The sequence below is a fragment of the Chroicocephalus ridibundus genome, chromosome 8, assembly GCF_963924245.1.
Source record: "Chroicocephalus ridibundus chromosome 8, bChrRid1.1, whole genome shotgun sequence".
NCBI lineage: Eukaryota > Metazoa > Chordata > Aves > Charadriiformes > Laridae > Chroicocephalus > Chroicocephalus ridibundus.
This window is the reverse complement of record NC_086291.1, coordinates 55,449,562-55,477,500: the sequence shown is the minus strand read 5'-3', so window position 1 is coordinate 55,477,500 and position 27,939 is coordinate 55,449,562. Positions and strand designations below refer to the sequence as shown.

General features: G+C 51.8%; 1 protein-coding gene across 2 annotated transcripts; it reads right to left on the bottom strand.

Annotated features, from left to right (window-relative positions):
* On the bottom strand, nt 1-26,717 carry MICALL2 (MICAL like 2). 2 transcript variants are annotated; one of them, XM_063344773.1, is made up of 17 exons: nt 26,374-26,717; nt 20,161-20,209; nt 16,393-16,534; nt 13,762-13,922; nt 12,982-13,103; nt 11,920-12,591; nt 11,537-11,712; nt 10,595-10,670; nt 10,166-10,281; nt 9,491-9,640; nt 4,916-4,971; nt 4,291-4,414; nt 3,599-3,689; nt 3,147-3,220; nt 2,688-2,802; nt 1,670-1,716; nt 1-1,578 (listed from the first exon to the last, which is right to left on the bottom strand). In XM_063344773.1, exons 1-17 carry the CDS (start codon nt 26,514-26,516, stop codon nt 1,481-1,483), a joined length of 2,412 nt encoding a protein of 803 aa, XP_063200843.1. In that variant the 5' UTR covers nt 26,517-26,717; the 3' UTR covers nt 1-1,480. The 2 variants fall into 2 exon arrangements, with proteins under 2 accessions (XP_063200843.1, XP_063200844.1); XM_063344774.1 differs by lacking the exon at nt 26,374-26,717 and adding an exon at nt 20,720-20,744.
* Nucleotides 26,718-27,939: the final 1,222 nt, after the last annotated feature.

Below are 27,939 nucleotides of genomic sequence, written 5' to 3'. Positions count from 1 at the left end.
CAACTCTTTATTGGACAAAAGCATATGCAGGTACAGGGTGACCCACCACATGTCTACACATGGCACACACTGTGGGCACCAGGAACCCCCTCGGGCACTTGGTACCTCACCCAGCACACCCCTGCGGTGCCCGGGGCGGGCTGCCTGGGACAGAGAGTCCCACTGCCACCTCGTGGGTAAGGGATGCATCGCCTCCACTTTGCCAGCGGGCACAGCGGGCAGCGAACCTCCTCCCTGCAAAATTCCAGGTCCTGCTGGAGAGCAGGACCCAAGAAACCCCAACGTACCTGGCTTGGAGGAGGAAGAAGGGAAGGGCAGGGAACCCCACGCATACCAGAGTTAGAGACATGAATTATTCCGATCTTTCCCTGCCCATCTTCATCCTTGCTCCCCAAGTTGAGTGGGAAGAGAGGATGCTGCCACACAGTGCAGGGGTCTGGCTCCAGTCACTGTGGACTGAGGGAAGAGTGGAAAGACCCACTGCCAACAGCCCAGGACCTGCTCAAACTCTCCTGGTCCCACCAAGGTGAACCACAGCACCCCTTGAGGGCGCTGGCTGTCCAGGGACAAAGCCTCAGGAGATGAAATGCTGGTTCCACACGGAAGACTAGTGGGTGAGGCAAACCCATTAATTCCCTTCTGCTCCCAGTTAGCACCAGGTTGTTAAAAAGAAGACTTCTGTTTGTCTTCGGCAGGATGGGCAATGAAAACCCTGCTTCACTGTGCAGTCAGAGAGAGAAGGAAGCTACAAATCTCCCCCACAGAGGGAATGAAGCAGTAAGCAACCTCTCATGGCTTTGAGAAACCAGCCTACAGCACCTCCCAAAAGGAGGTCTGGAAACAGAGCACTATTGCTGAAACCTCTCTGGGTCTAGGACATCCCACCCCATAGATACAGAGGTGGTTCTGCTCCCTGCCTCCCCTTGGCTGGGGCCTGCAGCTCCAGTTTGCACTGGCATAATAAGGGGGAGACCCTCAATTGCTCTTGCCCCATAGCACCTCCCTCTCTGTGTCTGATCCTGGCCAAAGAGCCACAGCGCACGCAGGGGGGGAGGAAGGGAGGGAGAAAGGCTCTTTCGCAGACCGGCACAGCGTCCTTGGTGCAGCCCTGGCTGACATGAGTGGGGCACTGTGGGGTGACACGCAGTGCCATGCTCCTGCATTCAGGATGGTAATCACCCAAGCAGTGGATGGGCAAATTGAGCTCTGTCCTCCTGAGCTGCCGAAGAGGCTGAAGCCAGCTCTGAGCTAGGTCCAAAGAAGAAAAACAATCTCAAAAGTCCATCTTCTGGGAAAGGCATCCTTGGGCCCCACACCAGGGCCAGAGGGGATTCAAACCGTCCATTTGGTCCGCAAACCTGCAGGCTGCATGTCAGGGAGCAGAGAAGCCTCATCACAGTCCTGCATGACTCCAGAAAAGCAGCAGTGAGGAATGAACATCCCTTTGATGACCCTCTCTGGGCCGTTGGGCAAAGGAACATCACTCTGGAGCTTTACTCTTATTTTTCTGCTTCCATATTTTGGACAAGCGGAACTTGTTCTTCTTCTTGTCTGTCTCCTGGCTCTCGAGAGATCCATCTGCAGGAGAGGGAGCAGACACAGAGCAGGTTGAGACCCACAGCCCCAGTGCCACCCAGTGCTGCTCCGTAAGAGTAGAAAGGGCCCTTACCCAACCTCTGGATCATGTCTGCCAACATCTGGTCCTCCTCTTGCTCTCTGTAATGGAACAGCATGGCATTAGAAAACTGCCACGTTTCATGACAAGGTGGTAGACATGAAAAACCCTGCAAAGACTACTGTTGTTCCCATTGTCAAAATGACCAACCTCCACAGCACACCCTAAGAAGAGTGCAGGAAAAAACCCAACCAGTTAGAGGAGTCCCAGACATGAGCAAATTGCATCTGGTTTCCTTGAAATCAAGGCTCTGTGCGGGGACTTCCAGACCGTGGCAGTCCAGCACTGCGGCAGGGAGGCCGCTGCCCCAGCTGGCCTATGAATCATCTGAACTCACTGAGTGGTGAAACACCACCACACCCGAGGAGATGAATAAAGGTTAAGACATCAGCAGCCTGGGGTGCTGCAGAGGTGCTCACTGCAGTCAGGGACAAACACACTGCTGTCTCCTTGGGCCTGGGCAAGGCCAGAGCCAAAAGCCTGAGCATTACTAGAATCCTCAAGCTGGAGTCTGTACCCCGAGGTCAAGAAACGGAGGCTGCTCTCAGCAACAGGAGGCACAAATCCAGCTACTTGACACAGCAGTCTTCCTTTGAACTTGGGGCAGGATCCACCTCTCGGCTACAGTTGTTCTTTCAGCTGCTGCAGCAGACAAACATTCCTGGCTTCATGTTCCCAGAGTCCTCCTGCAGCTCCCATGCTGCCTCCATCCTCCCCAGCTCCAGCCTCTCCCTCTCTTTCCCAGCCTTATACATTTTCACAGCCCTTGTCCTCACAGCAGCATTAGCTTGACAGAGCACTGAACATGGCTGCGGTCCTGATCTCAGTTTCTAACAGCTGCCAAGGAAGCAACGGCAGCAGCATTTAGGACAAGATGGTTGGTGACAGGTCACCACCCACCTCTCATGGAGCAGAAGTCTGGATTACAGCCATTCATCCACCCCTACAGCCTGGGCAGCAGAGGAAATCATCCCCAGTGTTGGCTCATCTCCCACCATCTGAAGGCCCTCACCTGAGTCTGTCCTCATCCAGGCACTCCACGATACTATTCCGATCATTGACCGTGTTTAGGTACGAGTCCAGCAGCTCCTTCTCTCGCTCCTTCTCCCTGTGTGTCTTCAGTTCCTCTGCACAAGACAAGAGAAGCCCATCTCACAGCTATAGGTAAGTACCTCCCCGCTGTGGCTGCTGCCTCCACCCTGCTGCAGCAAGTCCCTCTCACAGACCCAAATTTTATCATCCTCATGCTCAGGGGCACATCTTACATCCCCTCAGAAAGCACAGGTGGGTTGGATGCTTCAGGGTGTCTGCACCTGACAGCTCGACAGCACAGTCGGGAGACACCCTGCAGTGAAACTGCAATCCCTGGCAGTGTCATTCAGCTCTGAAGGACATCCCAGGGCTGGCACGCAGAGCGGAGGGCTCCACACAGCCAGGGGCCAGTAGGACTCTCAGCGCAGCTGGTCCTTACCTGGCTTGCTCATGAGATGTCGCAGCTCCGTCTCAATGTTCCACTGCTGCTCCTCCAGTTTCTGCTGCTTCATCCTGGAAGGAACCACAGAAGTGATGAGTTACTGCCTCTCCCTGCCCCAGGGATGGACACTTCTCATGTTGTGCTAAAGCCTCTTCTCTACACTGCTGACCACATGGGTGCTGGCGAGTCAAGGGCAATCTTCCTCCATCACATTTGTAAGGTTTCCCTCCCCACAAACTCATCACAGACCCTGGGTGCCCATCAGTGCTCAAAGGCCCATCAGCTAATACCTCAGGATACTGGCAGTTCTCCCAGAGACGTCCTCAAGCCCTCCCTCATCCTACCAATTGGCATGTTATTTTTTGGGCTGCCACATTCCCTGTCCTTCCCTGCTTACCGCTCACAGGTGAAGTGCATAAGCAGAAGGGTGAATTTCTGGTTGTACTTACTTATACATCAGCTCTGATTCCTGTCTGAGCAGCAGCTGTTTCTCATGGATCAGTTTGAACCAATCCACCATGAGGGCATCCTCAGACTCGTCTGCAAAGGAGACAAAGGGCAAGACCCCTTCAGAAGCTGCATCGGTTCAGTCTCCCTGGCTTAAACACACAACCACTTGAGGGAGAGCCTAGGTTAACTTATATGAGCCACAGGCAACCTCACATGAAAACAGCTCATCTTTGGTACCCCTGGGTACAAGGGAAAGGGTGCAGATCACTCCCTGCAGGTCGAAGGAAGATGCTCACAGATACCCTACCACAGGGTACCCAACTCATCTTCCTTGTGGCCGGCCCAACTCTGCCATTCTGAATGAACTCACTGAGCCCTGCCAAATTGGAGCCAGCCACGACGGCCAGGCTGGCTTTGGATCCAAAAGCCAGATCAATAGCAGCTTTCCACTCCCCAAACTCCCTGATCTTCAGCCAAATAAACACAAGACCTTGCTCAAACAATATGTTAGGAAATAGCCAGAGAGGGTTCAAAATTCCCAGGGCTTTATCTTGCTATACCAGGTACCTTTGGCAACCTGGTGTCTCACATGCAGCATGAGCTCCTAGAAATGGAGCCAATAATGCCCAGGGGTAGGACATGAGCCTGACACCTTCCCACCATAACATAGCTGGCCCATGGTCTTCTTTACCTCCCTCGCAACCACGCAGCTGCTTCTCCAGATCCACTCCTTTCAATTCCAGCTCAAACAGCTGCTTCTCGATGTCACGCACCTTCTCCTGGATTTCCTCCTCGGAGAGGTAGTCTGGGTGCAGCTAGGAAAACACAATTAGGAACAAATACAGCTTTAGTGCCCTCAGACTGCCTGCTGAGGTCACAGCCCTAATGGAGATGGGAAGTGACATGAGGAGCCCAACTGCAGAACCATGTTCTGGAAGGGCCAAGGCAGCAGAGATGCAGAGCTGGCTGCTCCCAACAGAGCAGCGGCCACTGCAGTGTTACAGCACTGATACATCGGCTTAGTGATAACATCTACCCACACTCATTAATCCACAGACATTCCTCCTCCTTTGTTGGGGAAGGCTATGTCTACCAGAATTTTCTTTGTCACTGCCTTAATCCAGCCTCTATCATCCCCCTGCATGGAGATAACCGCAGTCTCTCCACCTTCTCTCTGCCCCACAGCCTTTCACCCTTTTCCCAGGGAGTCAAATAAACCCTCCCAATAAGACAAACTGAGATATTTCTGGGCAAGCACTCCAGTAGCACACCCAGCAACCCCAGCCTGCTCCTTTACACCAGGTTTCCAGCCATACCTTGGTTGGGGACACTGCTTCGGGGCTCTGGATGCTTTCCGGAACAGAGGGTTTAACTAGAAGGGAGAAAAAAAAAACAAAATCAACACAATAAACTTTAAATATTTTTGTGGTGTGGGACAGTGCCTACACCACCAGAGAGCACAACAGGTCCCTGCCACCCAACAGAGAGCAATGACGACAGGCGTGTATCGGCATGCCTGACTGAGGGGAGAGATGTGTCTGCAGGGCACAGGCAGTCACCTAACTCAGGTGTGACATGGGAGCTTGCACATGAGAATATTGACTTCCATGTTCATTTATTAGCTTGTTAAAACTCAAAGACACCTATTGTGGCAAAAGCCACCCCTTATTAAGCTTCCAAAGGATAGAACAGAAATATTGGGCTACTGTCACAGGAAACACCAAGATATACTTCAAAATGCCCCTCCAAGTGCTCTTGTACAAAGAAGCATCAGTAAATACTGATGAACAAAAGATGGTCTAGGGGACCTCAGCATAAGCCTCAGGAAACCAAGGTTCAATTCCTTCCACAAAACACTTCCTAGGTGAGAAGTCCCTTAAGCCCCACTACACAGCGTTATTTAAGCCCTGGACACCTATTAAAAATCAATCCTTAAGCAACGTGTGTTTGTTCCACTGTGCCTCAGCTTCCTCTGCCCAACTGTGCTGCAAGGATAACTACAGAAGAGTGTGAGGTATTCGGATACCCGAGGGGCCGGGCTGGATAATTACCACAGAGAGAGAACAGAGGCGTACGTGGATGATGTGATAGGAAGGAAAACTCTAGTATCAAAAGAGCAGGGCTGTAAAGGAGGCAGCAGCGGTGCAGGCTCAGCACACACAAGGAGAAAGACGGGACAGACTAGGGGAGCCCCCTGAGAGTCTCTGGCAATTGGTGCTGACTGGAGGCAGAGCTCAAGGACAGCTCTCCAGTCACCCAGTCCCTGCTCTATTGCGTTTCCCAGGAAGAGTGCAAAAGGAGAAGATGCTGGATGTGGCAAGCGGCTGTGTTGTCCCTGCACCGCTGGCCTCCATCAGGTTACCATTCCCTCTGGATGCTGCTCTGTTGGCCTGTACGCCACCTGCGACTCGCACGTCTCTCAAAGGTTCCTCCAAGAAGGACCTGGCCTGCCATGGGCAGCCTGCTGCTGCCGTCCAAGCAACACCTCCCTCTCCCACCTCAGCCCTGCACCTCCAGGCCCCTTCTGGCTGATCTCTGCAGCTTCTCCAACCAAGGCAGAAAGCTGCACCACTGATCGTGAGGAGGCCAAGGTCACTGGAGGGGAACAGCTAGTAAAACGATGCTTTCCTGACCAGCTCAGGGTGCGATATCCCCTGATAGCCTCAAGTTCTGTCTTGCCAGACACAAGATGGGTTGGGCTGCTTGCCTGCAAACTGGAAGTAGTACAGTCAGAGCCTCCTTTCTCAACAGAAAACACTACTTATACCAAAGAAAACTAACGACCTACAGAAATGCTCACCATCCATATTGCCCCATGCAACACATGGAGCACTAAGGGCAGGAACAGTAGCTGACTCTTCACAGTAGCTCTCTGAGTGCTGAGGTAAAGACCTATACAGAGGAGCAACAAGTCTCTCCTTAACCCACAGGCTGCCAAGCGACAGCGCCGAGAGAACAGCCTTTCAGATGGCAGACTTGCACAGATGTGGAAAACGGGGACAGACTGCTGGGAAAGTTTCCCGCAGCGGGCACTCCCCAACGGCAATCATTAAACTTTAGAAAGACGGATATAAAACCAGCCTCCCTTATCTTAACAGCACACTTCCTGGGAAAGATGTAATGCTGAACCTTGTGGCTGAGTCTGAGGAAAAGGGAGATGGAAAGTTTTGGGAAAATTATGTCAGTCTTTAAAATAGACAATGCAATTGGAGGTTGGATGCTTCGTAGCTGTCAGAGGCGCAGGCTGAGGACAATGCTGAAACCAGCTAACAACTACTACAGCATGAGGCCACCGAGCCATTGAGACCCATCCTGCTTGCTCCGAGACAAACATCAGGGTCAGGGCTGAGCCCTGCTGTGAGGACATTCTAGTCCAGACACGTAAGACAGTGCCAGGTGGGGTAAGGAAAGGGGAGAACAAACAAGTCATGCAAAGAGGACAGCAGCAAATATCAGGTTAGTTCCAGAAAGTTTCTAGCCCAACAAGAACTTAATCTGGCTACAGCCATAAAAGACAATGAAAAATATTTCTATAAATACATTAGCAACAAAAGGAGGACTAAGGAAAATCTCCATCCTTTATCAGAGGGCAGGGGGAAACACAGTGACAAAGGATGAGGAAAAGGCTGAGGTACCTAATGCCTTCTTTGTTTCAGTTTTTAACAGTAAGACCGATTGTTCTCTGGGTACCCAGCCCCCTCACTTGGATGACAGGGATGGGGAGCAGAACGAAGCCCCCATAACCCAAGGGGAAATGGTTAGTGACCTACTACACCACTGAGACACACACATCCATGGGGCTGGACGGATCCATCCAAAGGTACTGAGCTGGCGGAGGTGCTCACCACGCCAGTTTCCATCATTTCTCAGCAGTCCTGGCTAAGCGGGGAGGTCCCAGTTGACTGGAAGATAGTAAATGTGATGCCCATCTACAACAAGGGCCGGAAGGAGGATCTGAGGAATTACAGGCCTGTCAGTCTGGCCTCGGTGCCTGGGAAGGTCATGGAGCACATCATCTTGAGTGCCATCATGCAGCACCTACAGGACAACCAGGCGATCAGGCCCGATCAGCATGGGTTTATGAAAAGCAGGTCCTGCTGGACTTATCTGATCTCCTTCTGTGATAAGATGACCCGCTTAGTGGACAAGAGAAAGACTGTGGATGTTGTCTACCTAGACTTTAGTAAAGCCTTTGACACCGTTTCCCACAGCATTCTCCTGGAGAAACTGGTTGCTCATGGCTTGGAATGGCGTACACTTCGCTGGCTAAAAAAAACTGGCTGTAAGGCCAGGCCCAGAGAGTTGTGGTGAATGGAGTTAAATCCAGTTGGTGGCCGGTCACAAGTGGGGTTCCCCAGGGCTCAGTATCAGGGCCAGTTCTGTTTAATATCGTTGTCAACAAACTGGATGAGGGGATCAAGTGCATCCTCAGTATGTTTGCAGATGACACCACGCTGGGCGGGAGTGTTGATCTGCTTGAGGGTAGGAAGGCTCTGCAGAGGGATGTGGACAGGCTGGATCAATGGGCCGAGGCCAATGATTTGAGGTTCAACAAGGCCAAGTGTCGGGTCCTGCATTTGGGTCATAACAGTGCTACAGGCTTGGGGCAGAGTGGCTGGAAAGCTGCCCTGTGGAAAAGGACCCGGGGGTTGTTGGTCGACAGGTGGCTGAATATGAGCCAGCACAGTGTGCCCAGGTGGCCAAGAAGGCCAACAGCATCCTGCCCTGTATCAGAAACAGTGTGGCCAGCAGGACTAGGGAAGTGATGATCCCCTTGTACTCGGCACTGGTGAGGCTGCACCTCGAATACTATGTTGAGTTTTGGGCCCCTCATGACAAGAAAGACAATGAGGTGCTGGAGTGAGTCCAGAGAAGGGCAATGAAGCTTGTGAGGGGTCTGGAGTACAAGTCTTGTGAGGAGCAGCTGAGAGAACTGGGGTGGTCTAGCCTGGAGAAAAGAAGGATGAGGGGAGACCTTATCACTCTCTACAGCTCCCTGAAAAGAGGGTGTAGCGAGGTGGGTGTTGGTCTTTTCTCCCAAGGAAAAAGCAACAGGACAAGACGAAACAGCCTCAAGTCGCACCAGGAGAGGCTTGTATTGGATATTAGGAAAAATTTCTTCACCAAAAGGGTTATCGAGCATTGGAACAAGCTGCCCAGGGAAGTGTTTGAGTCACCATCCCTAGAGGTATTTAAAGTTGTGTAGACATGGTGCTGAGGGACATGGGTTAGTGGTGGACTTGGCAGTGCCAGGTTTATGGTTGGACTCAATGACCTTAAAGGTCTTTTCCAACCGACATGATTCTATCAGTCTATGATTCGCATTGTAGTGGGATATGTAGGAGAAAGGACAACTGGGTGTAGGAGGAGAGGTACACAGTAAAGCTGTGGTTGAACATACAGGAACAAACTGGATTAAGGGTAGGGACAAACTGGTCAGAACATCTTTTGAAAGTACAAGAAGCAGCAGCCTTGGCTGCTGCTACTGCGTGTCCTGCCAGCTGGAGTCTCTGGCTGACAGTTCTCTGCATTCCTTTCATTTCCCAAAGCCACTCAACTAGAGAGGAAGAGAGACATCAACTAGATCCCAATTCCCTTCGAATTAGGAGATGGTCCTCTTCATAGCTTTGAGTCTAAAGAATGACAGGGCAGCGACCCTGAAAAATCCCTATTTTAATTTATTCCCTTCCCACCAAATTCTCTGGTCCAGCTGGTTCCTGCTTAGGCCAAGCTGGCTAATTAAAATTAATGACACAGATTTTTCCCCAATGACAACAGCCACAGGCTTAGCCACAGAAAACTCAGGGACACATCTCCCATATTGACCACTCAGTCTGTCCCCTGACAGTGCAGAGGAGAGAGTGCCTTTTAGCAGGCAGAAGACACCTTACATGTGGTAGTGCTTTTCTTCAACTGGTCGCCCTCTTCCTCCTTCTTCGCAGAGCTCCCAGAGTCTTCCCAGCCTTGCTTTGAATTCTGACAGCTCCTGATAAGATCTGAGCTGGGGATCAACCTCTTCTTCATGAATCCACCAGATGAAGCTGGATTAAGAAGCACAGACAGGTTTTGGGTAAGAAATTTCAACCTTCATCTCATAAAAATCCCTTTATTGCCCAGCATCTCTGGCACTCATCCCTAGCCTCTTCCATTTCTAGTCCTAGTTCTCCTCTCTTGATGATAGCAAGGGGCACAAGCCCAAAGGAAACAGGGGAAAAACCACCGATTACAAAGCCAGAGTACAAGAGAAGGGCAGAGGAAAAGAATAAAAGGTTGGGAACCATCACCAAGATTTCTCACAATTTCACATTTATGCAAGAGAGGGTAAGCAAAATCTTGCTAGCTGTCTTGCAGAAGAAGGGCACCCTGTGAAGACCGAGTCCCTCTCCTGGGGGAAGGATGGCTCTCCAAATAAAGGCACCACAGGGCCAAAGCAGGTGCAGAAAGCAAGAATCCCTGAAAGCAAGACACAATCTCCACCAACGTGTTCCTCAACGTGTGCCTTGCAGCACTAATGCCTGTCCCTTGCCTGACTAGCAGAATGGAGGCAAAGCTTATATCCTTCATACCGGAGTCCTGCTTTGCTGATGGGACAACTAACGGACTTGGCTTTGTCTCCTTGTGTGCTGGGCTCCCTGTTCCCACCTGGGAGTTATCAGTAGGTTTCTTAGAGCCACCTTGGTCTCTGCAAAGAAGAAAGACAAAGGTAGGAAACCATTCTTCTTGCAGAATGGTCCACAGGAAGAGTTCTGGACATCCGGGGCTGGATCTGGGATAGTCACACTTTTCTAATCAAGAGTCCCACAATTTGAAATATGTTTTCCCTCCCCAGAGATGAAAGCCTTTGCCTTTTCCATCAAATTGTCAAACACAGAAGCATTAAAACACAGGAGCTCTTCCCTCCTACGTGTACGCAGACCTGCAGCAACAAATGCAGCTGCAGACACGAACATCCCCATTCACTTGTCACAGAGACCCACCAGCTCCAAGACACTCACTTGTTGGCCACAGGCTTCAACAGAGATCTCCACTCTGCTGGGCTCTCAGACTTGTCTTCACCAACGTTCTTGCTTCCTAAAGGAAGGGACATACCAAGATAACATCAGATCCTATAAAAAGAAACAAGCGAGATCTGTGTCTCAGGAGGATCTTAGGAGATAAGCCACGCACTGGGGTAGATACTGTGACGTTATTGCAGCAAACCAGCACCAGTTCAACAAGTTTAACACAGACAAATTCACATACAATAGATAGCAAATAACCTTGGTGGCATTTTAACCCTTTTGGATCTAACGCTTTAAACCTTATGCAGCTACAGAAACACAGCCACTGTGTGTAAATGAACGGGCATGTTCAACAGCAACGTAACACAACCAGCTCAGACCTCAGAGACCAAAGGATGGGGCAGGAAGTGTGGGAGAGAAAAAACCCACAAGCTCACAGCAAACTGCAGACAGATACTAATTCCGGCCCCCAAAAAAGACAGGCCATCTGGAAGTGGTTGAGATACTGGGTACCCCCAGAACATCATCCCTCAGCCCACTGGTCAGTCATTGTGGTGGTAGCTCGGTTCAAAACAGGCAAGGAGGCTGGGTGAGCCCCAGCTGCAATCACAAAAATCATCCTGAAGTTCTGGCAAGGTCTGGAAAAGTCTGCCTAAGCCTCTGAAATCTCCCACGATCCCAACGTTTGATGACAGCTAGTACAACTTCAAATACCCAGAGATCCTCAGAGAAGAAAAACTCGCCATGCTTGAAGAGAGCAGTTACACAGGGACAAATGGAGGTGTGTTGAGCCCCAGAATGCAGAAAACCCTTAAGTGGTGGTACAGACAGAAAGTGTTTGAGTCACTGACACATGCAGTGTACTGGTCCAAGAGAAAAGCATAAAGTTGGCATGCTGTGTCCAGGCAGAGCTTCATGTGAATCCGTCATGCTCACCTTTGATGCCTTTCGACTCTGGCTTGTTCACAGAGTCAACAGGTTTGCTGGCAGCCTGGCTCTTGGGCAGAGGGTCTGTGATCTTCTCCTGTTTCAGTGCTGTGTACCCTGGTTTGCTGGACTGTGCTTTTGGAGCTGGACTCTGCCACTGAGGACTGCTGGGAGAAAACCTGCCACTGCAAAAAAGAACAACCTAGTGAGCCTTTTTGAAAGGACAGACGTTTTTATTGGCCTCTGTTCCAAAGACTTGGATGAGTCCCTCTACATGTCTTTAAATCTCATCCACAAAAGCAGTCAGGAAAAAGGGAAGAAAGATGCAGGGGGTTCTCCAAGTTATCCCAAGGATTATCTTGGGAGTAAAGAGGGAAAGAAATAGCAGTTACCTGCTGGATACTGAGGAGCTAGTGGAAGTGGGTCCTCCTGGCCTGTTTGGAGAGGTGTTTGATCCAGCCAGAGCCTGTATAATGTGGTTACGTGCCTGATCCTTCTCAGCATTCACTGGACTGACCTCAGTAGTGCTTCTGGCAAAGGGAGTTTTACCAGGGCCATGAGAAGAAGGGACTTGTTTTTTAGCATCAGAGGTTTTATTGGTGGAAGACTCCAACGACCGAAAAAAATTTTCTCGGGCTTGCTGTGTTTTTGTTGTGGAGGTTGTCCAAAGAGGCCCTGAGGGGGTACCTTCATGGTGATCTGTTTTATTTCCCAACGGGGTACCTTTGCAGTCATTTGGTTTATTTACGGGTGAAGAGGACCACGGAGTATTTACACTTTTGAAGCCAGAACTTCCAGAAGATGAAACAGATGGCTTGGTTGAATTAGCAAGGCCTTCCTGGCTGGGTTTCTTCAACACCTGCTCCAGTTTCTTGGGTTCTGCTGTTTTCTGGAATGCCCTGGCAGTGGTAGGGGCTGGGGTGCACTCCGGTTTGCTCCCCGAACTGCGGAGACCAGAGATCTGGACATTGTCTGGCTGCTGGTGGCTGGTACAGATGAACGTACCGGGCTCAGGCCCAGCTTTGTAGCTTCCAGGAAGAAGCACGTTCCAACACTGCCTGCACCTGTGGATAAGAAGGTCTCAGAAAACATCCTCCAGAGCACTGGGAGGCCATTGACACGCAGCTGAGAGTGCAGGCACAATTCCACTGTCAGCACAGGGAGGGTGAAGGTACCACACTGGCAGTGAGCAGACCCTGTGTGCACATTCCTCAGGCACCAAAACGGGAGCTGCTGATAGCATGGCCTGAAGTAGGAAAGGCGTGGGTGAAAACAGACCTGCGCAAAGAGTTTCCCCTACGCACGGGTCAAGAGCAGGCCCAGGTTGCCTCCACTCAGACAAAAACGTCCTCCATCACCTTGAGTGCCTCACATCACCCTCCCTCCAGTCCCAAGGGAACCAGGCTGCCCCTCTGCAACTCACAGGCCTGCGCCCCCGTTTTGAAGAGCTGTACCTGAAGCAGTTCCTGTGATAGAGCTTCCCATCCACCAAGTAGCGCTGCACCAGGTGCACGTGGTTCCCGCAGATCCCACAGCTGCTGCTTGGAATGTTCCCGCTCTCCGCCAGGACCCCTTTCTGTGGGGAAACACAGTGGGTGAGCAGGCAGCACTGTGGCCCCGCGTACAGCTCTGAGTCTCCCAGGCAGGCGAGAGTTTGACACGCACAGCCAGTTGGCTGGGACACAGAAGTGATATCCAGAAAATCCCTGCTCCCAGTAACCCCGTGTTCATGAGAAGTGGAACAGCCCTCGGGAGGATAGAGTAAGGGGGACCACAAAGCCAGAGGACCAGGGGGTTTTGTCCATCTGTGGGAAACTAAAGTGCAAAGGTCTCCGATTTGAATTAGCTGGGAAAGGTCCTTACCCTTTTGAGAGAGGAGCTTCCTTTCTTCCACCCCGTTTTTGTCTCTACTCTGCTTTGAAACTGTTTCCAAGAATTTAATCAATGTTTTCTAGCAAAAATAATACCTTCTGTTAAAAATCTCCATCCCCAAGATCTAGGAACAGCACAGCCATGTCCCGTTCACCACTAGATAAATCCCATCTGACTGACGGCTTTCCAGTGACTCCCACCTGAATCTGTGCAGTAACCAGACGTTGGGATTAAGTCCTCCATAGTGAGCAGAAAATTTAGAGACTATGTCCTTACCACTAGGAGCCTTGAACTGGCAAAATACCCTCTAGCTCACTGAACAGATTTAAGGTTGAAAGAACACCCCAAAACACATTTCTTACCGTGGTGACTGGGGAGGCTTCTTTTGGCTTAGCTCTGGCAGGTGGGTGGGCAGGAGGCAGTTTTGGTGGCACTGGCTTAGGAGGCTCTGAAACAGCTTTCTTCCCAAGAGGCTGCTCCTGAGGTTCAGAGGAAGGACGCTTGATTCCAGCCATGCCTCCAACTGGAAGAAAGGAAGAAGGGAAGATTTTAAGGTCACATAAGGAAAGCCCATGAGCTCAGGAGTCATTTACAATATAAGAAGATCCGGAGGTGCCTGGTAGATAACATGCAAAGCATCCAAGGGGACACAGGCTTCCTTCACAAGCTGTTCTGTAGTGACGTGAGGGGCAAGAGGTGCCAAGTGAATTTTACCAACATACGCTGGAATCATCTGGTAGCTGAAACTGCTGATTTTTTTTTCATCTCAGGGACTTCCATGGAGGGGAATGAAAAAAATGGAAAAATACAAAACCTCGTCAGTCAGTGAACAAGACCTGAGGTTTGTACCTGGCCCACAGTTTGGCTAGAACTGATCACTGCTGAAACAGGCACTGCTGTCAGGTGTTACAGCTAAGGAACTAAAGCACGAAGGGTTTGCTTCATTCAAGTTGCCGTGCTCCAGACTTCCTACACACCCTGGACCTTCACTGCTGTGGGTGTCCACCCCACATCCCAGCTGGGGACTCTCATGGAGCAAACAGGCTTGTCAGATGCAGAAATGACCACTAAAAATGCGTAATTCTACAACAGAGACTTGGAGGTGCCATGGTGGTGATGATGCAGAAACCAACAGCCTCAAGAAGCCTGCAAATGCCCAATCCTTTTCTTTCCAGATGAAAGAGAAACCCTCTAAATTCACAACAAGCGGAGAAAAGAGAATCCTAAACACACTCCAATCAAGCAAGGAATGAGAAGTGCAGGAGGCTTCCCTGGGAAATAAGGCTTCCTGCACAGTTTTTACAGACAAGACCCCCCATCTGTCTCACGGGCATGTTATTTTTGCGCAACTTCCTATTCTGAATGTCTCTGTGTTCCTTGTGGGATATTTGAGCCACATCTTCACTTTAAGAGCAACAAATTAAATGACCACCCATCTGAAAAGAGATTATACCCTTCTTGGTAAATACAGAGGGAGCCTGGGCAGGGTGTAGGGAGCAGACAGGAAGCTCAGTTCCCAGCAGTTTTCTCTCAATAAAGCTAAGTATCCAAATAAACACCCTCTTAAACACACTCTTTTACCGCAGCGACCGGTGGACTGGTTACAGCTGACGCAGCAAACGGTTTAGGCTCGGGTTGCCCCCTCGCTTCCCACTTGCGCCATTTATCGAGTTCTCAAAGCCCAGCACAAAGATGGGTGGCTTCGGCTCTGCTCTTCCGTAAACGCCTGACCTCAATAAAATCTTGGCCGCTCGCCCTCTCTGGCCTTCTGCGTCCTGCTTATTTCATGGTCCTGCTGGAGCCCGTTCGAAGGGCACGACTATGGTATTGGGAGTCCGCTTGGTGTCAGAGGGCACATTCTTGGCTGGGCTCATTTTCAGACATGCACATTCACCCCAGCAACAGGAATGCAACCAGAGCGTTTTGTGGGACACTAGAGAGTATAAAAATGTGCTGTGCTTGATGACGGGGTAGGCAAGATGCTGGGGGGAGGGGGGTAAAGACCCCAAACTGACCCAGATTCCCACCACTTGGCACAAACACGATGGAATTTGTTTGACTCCAATCAGCAGGGTTTTAAAACAAGAAACAAAAAATGAAGAGGGGGGAGGGAAGAGGTTGTGGAGGGAGAGAAAAAAGCATGCTTAAATGCGTAAAGAGGTGGAGAAGGGGGAAGAGTTTAGACATTAAAGGCAGCTCTCAGAGTGAATTGTGCTTTCTTTTCAAGATGTAGGACATTTTCAATTCATATCTGTCTTCTCCATCTAGATTCACCTTAACTAGTTAAGTCATTCATGTCCCACTTTCTAAAGTTTCCTCTGGAGGAACCTGTGAAATTGGTTTATCGTATTATTTCATTTTGTACGAGCTTAAAGCCAAATATAAACCAAGTCTACAATAATGCTCCTGTGAGCCCAGATAAACTCTCCAGTACGTGAATATAATGCCTTGGCAGCTCTGTGGCCTGTTTTATGTTTGAAAGAATTGCTATCGCAATTATGTCAGTTAAGGGGGTCATATTCTCCTACTTCCTTCTATCAGTACTGCTATGCTGTGCAAGCCCTACCACGGGTGCTCTTACACTGGCACAGCCTCACAGACAAGCTCAGCCTTGTTAGACTCCGTGTTCTCACCAGCCCTCTGGCGTGGCAAGGACTGGAGCAGGGACAGAGGTGCTCGAGAAAGGAAAACTGCGGTGAGGACCACAAAGCACAGAGAGTGCTCCTGTCTGGCTGAACCATAGGAAATTTTAGATTGTGTACTAAATTTTAAGGCACTGGTTTTCAAGACAAGGCATGGCCCTGTGCCTTTACAAAAACACTGGTGATACTGTAGGCCAGGGTGTAAACAGTTCAGATGCTCCATTAAAATAGATCTGGTACCAAAAGGCCTCTGTGCAGTCTATTTTGCTTTTCTAAGCTTGTTAGGGGGCAAGGGAAAGCACAAAATTGAGTCCCGATCGTTCCCACCCCTGCAGGGAATATGGTACTTACTAGGAGACCGTCCATGGAAGTAGTTATAATACTGGGAAACATAGGTGAGGATGCTCAGCCTGTCTGGTACCCTCAGCGCAACCATATCCTCTGCATCCAGCAAGGCTGGGATCCCCAGCTCCTCCTCCGCCACTCGAAATGCCTAGAGAAGGAAGGAAAAAAAATAAATAAACAGGGGTCTTGTCCAGCCCAGGCTGCAGAGCTGCTTCTCATCAGAAGTAAGAAACTTCACTGCAAACAGCCCCACTCAAATAATAACTCTACTGGGGAACAGCTGCACCAGTTTAACTCCTACATCGTACGGCCGTTACAGGAACCAACGGAGTCATGGCTTCCAGCCACGGCGTTGAGAAATTCAGGCAGGGAGCCAAAAATCTGGCCTGGCAAGCTGGCCGTAGCTCACTGCACGGGAACTCACCTGGGCTTCCCCATCTCTTCCTCCAGCCTGACTCTATCTGGATATGCACAGCTGCGGAGAGCAAGGCCTGGCAGAAGGGGATGCATCAGTCCAGGCTGGCAAACTCGTTTCCAGGCTTCCAGCCCAACCTGGAGCGCTCCCCAATTAACGGTGCGCCGGTAGGTGTTTGCAGGCAGCTTTCTACCTCCAAGTGCTGTGCAAATGTTAACGCTTCCTGCATACTGCCTGCTCTTCCCCATCTGAAAAGGGGGAAATCTCAGGCTGCAGGAGGGAGCTCTCTCTCCCAGACTAGAGAGGGGGAAGAGAGGAATAATGCAGAATTCCTGATACCTACCTCCCTTCCAGCTTAACCATTTCCATGCTCCCTAACGTGTATTTGGGGCAAATACTCTTCTTTGTGGTCCTCTCTGCTTTCAAACTGCAGGATCGAAGTCAGTTAAAGGAAGGAAAAGCTGTTTTGTTTTGCCTCTGAACAAGAGCCTTTACTAGAGGACAAAAAAATATGCAGTATCCATAGAGCAACTTTGCCCTTGCTCAACTCAGGGCTTTTACTAGGGACTTTCTCCAGCCTTCTTCCTTCCTGGCTTACAGGAAAAAATCCTTTCCCTCGCCCTTTGGAGCATCCCCTTTGAAATGCCAACACAGCAAAGGAAAAGAGCACTTGCAGGAATGGAGACACAAGGAAGGCTACTGCTGAACCCCACAATGAAAGGGTTAAAGAAAGACTTGAACGTGTTAAAACCCTCCGCATCTGACCTCTGGCACAGACACACAGCAGTGTTGGTGTACAAGCCAACTATTCCCTCTTAAAAGAAACAAACAGCCATTATTTTTTAGCAAGATAATTACCATTTTTTTCCATTGGATATCCCAGTAAAAACGCAACTGAGCTGACATTAAGCACACTTTCAGCCAGTTACCTCCGGCTGCGTCATCCCGGCTGCCAGCCCAGCCTGGCGCTCGCCTGTCTTGTAACTTGGTACTTAATATATTCTGTGGAGTGTTCCCCATCGCACTGGCTGCACAACTGGTCTGACCAGTGGAATTTTCTTGCCGGACATTCCCGGTGTGCAGTCTAGCGGGGGACGCAGGCCATGCCACCTCCTGCCAGATGGTGCCACAGGCGAGACCAGCGCAACAGGCACAGAACAAGCGCGAGGGGTTGCCTGGACCACAAAGAGGAGGGTGCTCTATGCACACAACTGGGTTGGTGAGCAATGCAGAGAGCAGCATTAGGATGTAGTGTTCCCTGTGCCTACAGCATCCTCGTGTTCCTGGGAATTGCTCTTGCCTGGAGGTCCAATGAGATCACCACCTAACATGGCCCAGTTGCCCTTCTCCTCTATCCCTTCTCCTCCTTAAAGGCCTGCCTGGGCTGGCCTTTTAAGAAGCAATACGTTATTTCTGCATAACATTTTTCATCAGTGCAGCTCCAAGTGCTTTAAGAGGGAGGTAAGTGTCACTGCTCCCATTCTGCATAGAGGAGGCAAAGTGATACGCTCGAGACCATCTGAGCTGGCCAGGAACAGCTTTCTTCTGACGCAGGCCACCGCTGTATCTGCTACACCATGCCACCATCCATTAGCACTGAAAGAACTGGATCCAAGGCCTCTAGAAACCATTCTCTTTATATATTTTTGAAATCTTTATCAAAAAAATGCCACCAACTGAAATTTTCCTAGGGTTTGGGGTTGAGGTTTTTTGGCACTTGAGAAGTGGCACATTCTTCCTCAGCAGAAGACCTTATATAGCAAATTGCAGCCCGGACAAGATTTTTTTAGTTGAATACTACAGCTCCTGAAAAGAAGCTATTGAATTGTAAGGCATCGAGGAGGATCTGAACGATAGCTGAGGAACAGCACTGGGAGAAATCAGGCCTACTCATATCCCGAAGGCAGCTAGAGGAAGACCGTGTAGGAGCTAGGATGGAGAGCAGCCCGAGGGGCAGGCCAGCACAGGAGCCCACGGGGAGATGGAGAGGTCAACCCCACCCACAGCAGAGCCAAGGCAGCAGGATACCAGCAGTGAAAGGGCAACACAGACAAGTCACCCTACAGCAGGTGGAATAAGGACGGGAAAGCAAAACAGAGGACATAAAAGAAACTAAGAAATGGAGGGAGGAAAGGGGGGGGAACACAGGCTGTGACAAAGGAGGGGAGCAACTCTATTTATGAGAGGCACAAAGAAGCTTTTCATTAATAAAAGCAGTGGAGGCGGCTGGTACAGCTCATTTCCCAGGGACAAGCAAAGCCGCCCTGGGAGAGCAGACACCATCAGCCCGGCTGGGGAAGCAGCAACACTCAGGGCTTCACAGCACTCTGGCCGGGATGACCGTCCACAGCGAAGAGTCCCTGATGCCTGCCAAACACCAAACCTCAAGTGCAAAACCGCTTGGTCTGAATCTCACCTAGAGAAGAGGAACACGCAGGGCTGAACCCCAGAGAGTGTGAATAACTGCTCACATACTGCAGCCCCAGCCTGGGGAGCGGGGGGTCCGTCACAGGCACTCTGAACATGGCCGGGGCCAAAGGGGAGCAGAAGCTTAGGAGCATGGGGGGCTAAGTTTAGCTCTCCCGGAGGCAAGGACCACCGCAGATGGCTCACTGCGTCAGAGGATGTCATTCCTCCAGTCCAGACAAGAGTAAGCTGCCGTGGTTCGTTCACATCCCGAGCTCCTGCCAAGCAGCCACAAAGCTGTGTGGAGCGATGCCAAGGGAAAAAGAAGCACTTTAATCTGCTGCCTCCCTCTTTGCGAGGGGGAGAGGGAGAAAAAAATCCTTCCTTGGAGCACTAAGCCCATACTTGAATCCAGTGCAGGAAGGGATTGGCCTGCCCAACTTCTACTTTCTTCATAGAGAGAACAAGAGAAACTCAAATCCCACCCTGGAGCGAAGTGTCCAGGCAGGATGAGGTTTTAGATTGTCTCCACCTTCCAGCAGTCTTCATTCCCTGCACTGGAAACGAGCAGAAATGGGGAGAGACTCCCCATGCTTCCCCTCTCGCATCATCTACCACCCAGCTCCTGCACCATCCCTCAGGAGCATCATGTACTCAATATCTCCATGTCCCTGTCTTGACCTCCAGCATCTCTGCCCAAGCTCCTGCTGCCACAGGACACACCGGACACAGGCATCACCGTGCAGCCAGTGAAATGTGAGCAGTCTGAGGGTGTTTTCAAGCAGCCAGCAAGCCTGGACATTGCCATTCAAATCAGAAGGCTGGACACATGCAGAATAAGGCAAAGGACACTCAGCACACGCAGCACACTGCAGGGTTTCTGTTGCTAAACCCCATAAGCAAAGCGCCAGGTCATAGACTAGGCCAAAAATAAAACATTAGAAGTCACTTACCAACTTGTTGTTCTCATACACATTTTCTTTACTGAGGGAGTTGAAGTTTCTGAAATACAGAAAGAAGAGAAAAATCTCAAGTTGGTGATGTAGTGCAAGCTGCTTCACTTCCAGCTTCTTGAACCTCCCTGAGCCTCACTGCTTCGGGGGACAAAGCACCTCCTCCCACCCTGCCTTCTCAGAGATGCTCCGGAAGGAGCAGTGTGGCAGATCCCATCCGAGACAGTCCCAGACCTGCTGTACCTCCCAGGACAGAGGCGCGCAGGAGACCCAGCAGGCACAGCCATCTGCCCACAGGCAGCACAACACATTTTTGGCACATCTCCGCTTGCAGGGCTGACTCCTGCAGCCTCCCATGGACAGGATGTGCTGGTGCCAAAACATCCCATGCAGATTCAGGGGCTTTGCTGAGAGAGACAGGAGCAACCTCTAACTCATGGGGTGTTTTGTTTTCTGACACACACCCCCCCACAAAAAAAAGCCTTGCTCCTCTCCCAGCTCAAAAAGATACACCGATGCCTGCCAGCCAGATTTGCAACACTCTTCTCCCTGGAATTACTTTCCAAACAGTCACATCCATGCTCTTCTCCTGTCTTGCAAGTTGTCTCCGCACAGAGAGACCTCAGCTCCAAGGAGGTGTGGATCCCTCAGATGCTGCATATATTGCATGCTTCTCCGACGCACCCGTATCCTCTGATCTCAGAAGCTGCTGGTTCCACCAGCACACAAGTTCTGGTTTCAAATCCTCCTTTCTCCTCTGGCAGGGCTCCACAAAACCAGCACCAGGAATCTGCCCGGGAAATACCTCTGCTCACAACACAATACTGCGGCTGATAACACCAAAAAAATCTTATTCTCCTTTCCCTAGGGCTGTCACCTTTGATTTGTAATCATAACCAATAACTAGAAAAGGAAGAGGCAATTACTGTTTGCAGATACAAGCCAAAGTCAACAATCCTTCTTCCCTTCTGCTGTCCCTGGACATCACCTCCCTCCTCCCCTCTCCCCAGATTTGCTCTCCCCTGTCTGGTCCAACCCAGGTGCCACCTCTCTCCACACTGTGCTGGGAACTCAGAAACTGGGACCTGGCAGAACAGGTAAGAAAGCACAGGGAAAATGAGTTTTTGGAAGTATAGCCACAACACAGCGTACTTTCTCACCCACAGCAGAGCATGTCCCTCGCTTAGGAAACAGCCACCGTCAGCTTTGTTTTAAACTGACTGTCACTTGCTAAATTGGGAATACAAAACCCACTGTTGGCTGGCAGCCCTGCTCTCCGACGCCGCTTCCTTCTGCCCAGGCACGCAGGCAGGGTCAATTCCTTTCTGATAACCCAGTTCTTTACAATCCTTGTACCTGCTGGCACAGAGCTAAGCGAAAGGCTGATACCAGAGAGGAAATTCTCGCTGATAAACAGAAAAGGCTACAGCACCAACTTTGCGTTTTCGTAGGTAGCACCTTCATAACCGATGCGGACCTACCCTTGTTAGCCAGTCCCTCACCTCTGAGAGGAGCCAGGATAACCGTGCGAAAGCCAGGGCAAAGCCGGCTGGCAGCGACCTATTCATGAGACAAACACATGATCTGCATCGCGGCAGGGGAACTTTTTCCATGACTTGTAACAGCAAGGAGCAAGCCAGGTCCTTTATCTGCTTGGTACAGCAAGCGGAGCATTACGTTATAAATAAGAGAGGCGCCTGCAAACAGGTTTGTCCATCGCGCCCCGGCCTATGCCTCCTCCCTGCTTCCCACATCTGGCATTGCTACGTGGGATAAGGAGAGAATGAACGACAGATAAGACCCGGAGGTCAAACTCCCCAGAGAAGCACATAAAGGCAAGGCACATCCCACCTCTAAATCATATACTCTTTCCTGCACAAAATCAAAGGGACTTGCAGAGGTTTTTCTTCAAGCCGTGCTCCTGCCCAGAGATTTCCCTTCCTCGAGACAATGGATTAAAAAGAGCAACAAAAATAATCACAAGTCAAAAAAGTTTCAGTGAAACAATAGCTACAATCATCCTGTTTTGTGTCAGGCAAGAAAATCAGCTGTTTTTTTTTTTTAAGAGCCAGCTGAAGGAGGTGATTTCAGCTCTCTGCCTGACTCCTGGTTCTGCTCCCAAATAAAGCCTCTGTAGCAGGGACATCCTGAACCCAGGAAAACACCTGCAAGAGCAAAGAGGAGCTCCAGCTTCCTCGGTCGTGCTAACACCGAAGACATAACATACTGGAGTTACCTATTTATTGTTGGTCAGAGCCTTTCGCTTTAACGCTGAATGCTGTTTGCTATGGTAGTGTGTGTGCAGCTTCACGCCGCGTGGCATGTAACAGAGACATAAAAATCTGAATCTCTGATGGTGAATGTCTGAAACCCTCTCCTGTTCCCCGAAGGAGAGCGCAAATAACCAGGTTACTTGGTCATTTCAAGAGCTTCCTTCCCTCTCAGCATCACCCCTTCCCTGGCTAGTCAGGTGAACGGCTTACATATAGTATTTCTTTTGCAGATTGATCTTGCTGGTGCATCTCCTATCTCGGAACATCAAAGCTCCCTGGACCAATGTAATCCTAAGAAAGCAAAGCTAATACAAATGCAGAAGTAGGAGTTCTCCACAGAGAAAACACAGGCAACTGAATTAATTGGAAGAGGTGAGAAACATAAATCTGACGCAAGAGAGGGCCTCCGGCGTTGGAAAAAAAATCAGAGTGGAGGAACAGAAGTGAAGTTCTTAGCTCCCCCCAAAAATCCTCCTCTTAGCAAAAGTGGCTGAGCATTTCTCGTGCCCACAAATCTCTGTGGCCACCCACGGCTCCAGCTGCACAGACCCAGCTCTCGCAGAGCACGCCACAGTCCTTCGCAAGCACAGGGGCTTCCCAAGGAGGAATCTCTTCTCCCACAAGCACTAACTCCGTTGGAAACTTTACCTTGGAGTAGACTGAGAAAAAAAAAAATCCCAGAGCCATGATGGTCCCCCAAAGGCTTCTGCCTCTCGGTACTGTTGTACTGTTTTCTCTAGAGACAATAAAATATGCACAGTCAAAAGGATGACTGAAAAAAGAGTGAGGCACCCTTTGCCTGCTCACAGTCCTTGAACAGAGGGTTCAAATCCCGCACGCTCTGCTGGGAACAGGACCTTTCAGCTGTGCTCTTTCTAGAGGGAGAGGAGGACAGGGCTGGGAATCGCAGGTGGAAGATGTCCCCCATGTGCTCATCCTCTTAGCATGGCCAGGGCACCCCCTTTCCCCCCCACCATCCGTACGGGTGACTGTCGGCCTCATCCTGCCCCGCGGAGCTGATAGCGGCCCAGGAAATGCTGCTGGAGGAACGGGTGCCGGCTGCTGCTCAGCTGCCAAGGGGATTTCACAACCAGCCAATTCCCAGAACGCCGTCCTAAACACCAGTTCACAGTCTGGGAAAGAGCAAGATCCCGGACGAAGAGAAGGCGCTTAATCAAAACCTTTCCTCGACATCTGGCATTAATAGCTGAGCGAGTGTGCATGGCTCCCCTGCTTCTTCTAACTCACTTATCAAGCCAAGGCCACTAAAACTGTGGCCGAAGCTTGCGCAGTCATGGCCATCACACGCGGCAGCCGCAGACCTCAGCCTCCCACCACAGCCCTCCGATGAGAGGAGCCTCGGGGCTCCACAACCATCCCAGAAAATGGGCTGGGACCTGCCCAACACCGCTTGCCTGCCTGGCCGGGGCTGGCTATGAAGCACTCTGCAGCTGGGACAAAAGAGAAATCAATTTCCATGGTAATTCAGCATGCGCCTCCGCTCCCCCAGAGCATCCTTGGGTGAGTGGGAAGTGAGTGGGAAGTGAGTGGGAAATGCATTTCTAATTTTACACAGCCTGCCCTGTTCACCAATAACATACGCACCAACATCAGCCAAGTCTGAGAGAAGTTATCATATTTTCCATATGTTTTCCAGCAAGAAAACAGGAAGGGGGGAGACACGCACACCAGCCTGCCCTCCGACCCACGTACCCCACAAGAGAAGCCCGTGATTATGACCATGTTTTGTAATTGCTTGAAGTTTTCCCAGGAATTTCTCAGGCTCCAGCAAGGAGAAATCCCCTGCACTCCTCAGCCCAAGAATGTCATTTGTGTAAACCAAGACGGAAAACACACTATTGCAAAACTCTGATGCCGTGACTGAATCATGTTCTGCAAGCCATTTATACAGCAGAGCTGCCGCAAACACACTGAGCGCTCCAAACACCAATTATCCTTTTCTAGGTTTATTTTTCAGTATGATGCTTTTAATCTTCAACTAGGATCTTTGCTGGAAGCAAGGGGAGGAGCTCAGGATAAACCACTTCAAGCCCCTGGGACGCAGGAGTCACAGCCACACGTGCGCCCAGCCACACTTCTCTGCCGGTGGCTCCTGCGCCGCCAGCACTCAGAGAAGCTTTTACAGATTCACAGAGAATTTGCACAAGTATTCGGCCCCAGGATCCGGCACATGACACCCGGCAGCGCTGGCCACCAGCCACTTGAAAGTGTAACTTCCTTTCAGTGGGACTTTGCCCAGCCAAGGATACACCTGGTGCTTTCCTGCATTACACCACTGACACTGATGAGGGAGGTCACCGATAAAAGCTTCTCTTCCTTTAACCTTCAGGCAGTCTTTGCTGAGCGGGTCAAAGTCAGAAGGAGCTTCTGTAAGGTCCTGAATAAAGTGAGGCAGAGTTTCCATCGTAAAAGAAAATGAATGGGAACAGAGAGACGCCACAAGGAACATACTCCCTCTTCAGTGCAGGAGTGCTTATTTAAGACATGTCTATCCACAACCCTCGATGCACAATTCAAGGATTATAAACAACCCACTCAACTGGTCAACAGGATTATTCCAGCTCTCAAGTCAGAGCCCCTGTTTACAGCCATGCTCCAGATGGGCCAGGCGCAGAGTCGGCCAGGAAGCAGTCACGGTCCCTCTGCGAGCACCTCCTGGTCACATCAACCTTTCTGCCCTGGTATTTTGTATCTTTGGGACTGTGAATCAAAGGAAGGAAAGGAAATATCTGGAGCCACGTGGACATGACAGCATGTCAGGAAGGCATACGCAGCAACACCATGGTGACTGCCCAAGCACTGGGGACGACAGAGGAAGCGTGCCTGAAGCTCCTGCACCAACCTCCCGCTGCCCAAGCCTGCTCCTGCCTCTTCCAAGCTTCACAACAACAGAGGAGAGAGAGCAAGAGGAGATCTTCTCCTTGGGCTTCCACCAGAAGGAAGACACCTGTAAGAGAGACCTCTGCACACAAAGTCAAGCCGCAGGCTGCCCTGAGAGCATGAGGAAAAAGGCAGAATTCAAGGACCAGGAGGAAAACTGCAGTATAGAGCACCCAACCTGGTCCTACACCAGCTGCACGCATCTGGCTGGGAAAGACCTAACGCGTAAATCAACACTCCCAGGCAATCTCTGCGCTGCTCCCTTGCCTTGACCTCCCCCCTCAACGCCCCTACCGCAAAGTCCAACAAGCCCAGAAGTGACAACGAAACGAACTAGGAAGCAGAATCTACATCTCCCTTTGGACAGTCACCTTCCCAGACATTAGCATTTGGGCAGGGAGAGGTCAACACCCACAGGGCACCAGCACTGGGCACCACCAAGGGCTGAAAAACACTTTGCATCCCACAGGCAGAGCTCTGGATGGGAAAAACGAGTGATGTGCAGGAATCCAGCGGCTGCTGGGCCCTGCCTTTCCATTGTACGGTGTTTAAATAGCCCTCGCCTCCTGACTCGTAAGCAGCTGAGCGAGGAAAGCCCAGCCTAAGCAAACACAAACAGCAAAGAAGGAAACGCTTCCCCAGAAATTGGTGCCTGAACTTGTCTTGCAATGGAAAGGACGCGTTTAAAATATTTATACTTCAGCCACAGAAAGGGGGGAAAAAGGGAAAATATGGGCAGGGGGGAAGACAACATGTAGGCAGCAAGAAGGGAGCTCTTTGCATGGAGGTTCTCGGCGTGGGTGCTAGAAGAGCTCCTGGCGCTGGCTGCCCGCCCGCAGCATCTCCAAGGAGGAGCTGGGACTTCTGCTGGGGCTGTGTCTGTGGGGATGGCAAGGGCCCGCGGTGGACAGATGGCCCGTGGTGGACAGATGGCCCATGGCCCGCAGCTCAATGGCGGGCCTGAGCATAGCCCGGCGGTCAAGGGTCCCGCAAGCCTGGAGGGAGGGTCCCGTCCTCGACGCCCGGCGAGGGTACTCACATGAGGTCGGGGCGGTGGCGGTGGAGGATGGCGCAGAAGGCGAGGCCGTCGCGGAAGGAGGTGGTCATGTTGGTGATGCTGACATCGCGGTAGCCCTCGCACTGCTGCTTGCACCACAGCTGCAGGTTCTGGATGGCGGCCATGGCCTCGGCGGGCCGGGGGAGGCGGCGAGGCAGGAGGGAGCCCCTCGCCCTTCCCAGCCCGGCCGGAGGCTGCCGGCGTGTGGCGGCCGCCGCGGCGCGGAGGAGGCGGGGAAAGGGGCGGGCGAGGGGCGGGCGGCGGCGGCCCCTCAGGGCCTCCCCCCGCCTCGCCCCGGGGCCGCGCCGGGCGGAGGAGGGGAGAAAGAGCAGAAAACGGCCGGGTTTGGGACGGGAGCGGCGGCCCCGCGGGGCCTCGTGTGGGGCCGGGGGGGCGGTGGCTGCTTCTCCACAGGGACCAGGGGCTGCCGCGGCCCCGGCCCTCCCGGTGTGGGCGTGTCGCGACATGGCAGCCCACGCCTTGGGCCCGTGGGGACAAAGGAAGTTTCCTTCGCCCCCTGCGTGAAGGGGCAGCCACACAGGGGAGGCGTGAGGAGGTGGAAGGAGGGAGGAGGAAGCACGGCCACCCAGAGGCATCATCCTGGCTAGGGCAGGAAGGAGGTTGGCCATGGGCACAGGGGCTGGCGTCCGCCATCACCCACAGCCATCCACCACCACCCGGTGGCTGTCTGCCATCACCCACAGCCGTCCACCACCACCTGGTGGCTGTCCACCACCACCCACAGCCATCTGTCATCATCCACAGCCGTCCACCACCACCTGGTGGCTGTCCACCACCACCCACAGCCATCTGTCATCATCCACAGCCATCCACCATCACCTGGTGGCCATCCATCATCACCCACAGCCATCCACCATCACCTAGTGGCCATCCACCACCACCCACAGCCATCCACCATCACTTAGTGGCCATCCACCACCACCCACAGCCATCCACCATCACCTAGTGGCCATCCACCACCACCCACAGCCATCCACCATCACCTAGTGGCCGTCCACCACCACCCACAGCCATCCACCATCACCTAGTGGCCGTCCACCACCACCCACAGCCATCCACCATCACCTAGTGGCCGTCCACCACCACCCACAGCCATCCACCATCACCTGGTGGCCGTCCACCACCACCCACAGCCATCCACCATCACCTGGTGGCCGTCCACCACCACCCACAGCCATCCACCATCACCTGGTGGCCGTCCACCACCACCCACAGCCATCCACCATCACCTGGTGGCCATCCGTCACCACCCACAGCCATCCACCACCACTCAGTGGCTGTCCACCCACAGCCATCCACCACCACTCAGTGGCTGTCCACCCACAGCCATCCACCATCCCCGGTGGCCAACCACCATCATTGTCAGCCCTGTCCCCACAGAGGAGGAAGAGGATGGCTGGCTGAGGGAGGCAGAAAGGCGGCCACCCGCTGCAGTCCTGCCCCGGTGGGGCTGTCCAGGGCCAGCAGCGCCACTGCCAATCCCCAGGGCCACCCCGCCACACGTTAAAATAACTCACTAGGTCTCAT

Excerpts from the sequence above, each read along its gene's own strand:
- MICALL2 (XM_063344773.1), bottom strand. The coding sequence starts at position 26,516 with ATGGCCGCCATCCAGAACCTGCAGCTGTGGTGCAAGCAGCAGTGCGAG. Across the intron at positions 4,415-4,915 it reads AAGCAGTGTCCCCAACCAAG|CTGCACCCAGACTACCTCTC; the intron begins GTATGGCTGGAA and ends GTGTTTTCCTAG. Across the intron at positions 2,803-3,146 it reads ACATCTCATGAGCAAGCCAG|AGGAACTGAAGACACACAGG; the intron begins GTAAGGACCAGC and ends TGTCTTGTGCAG.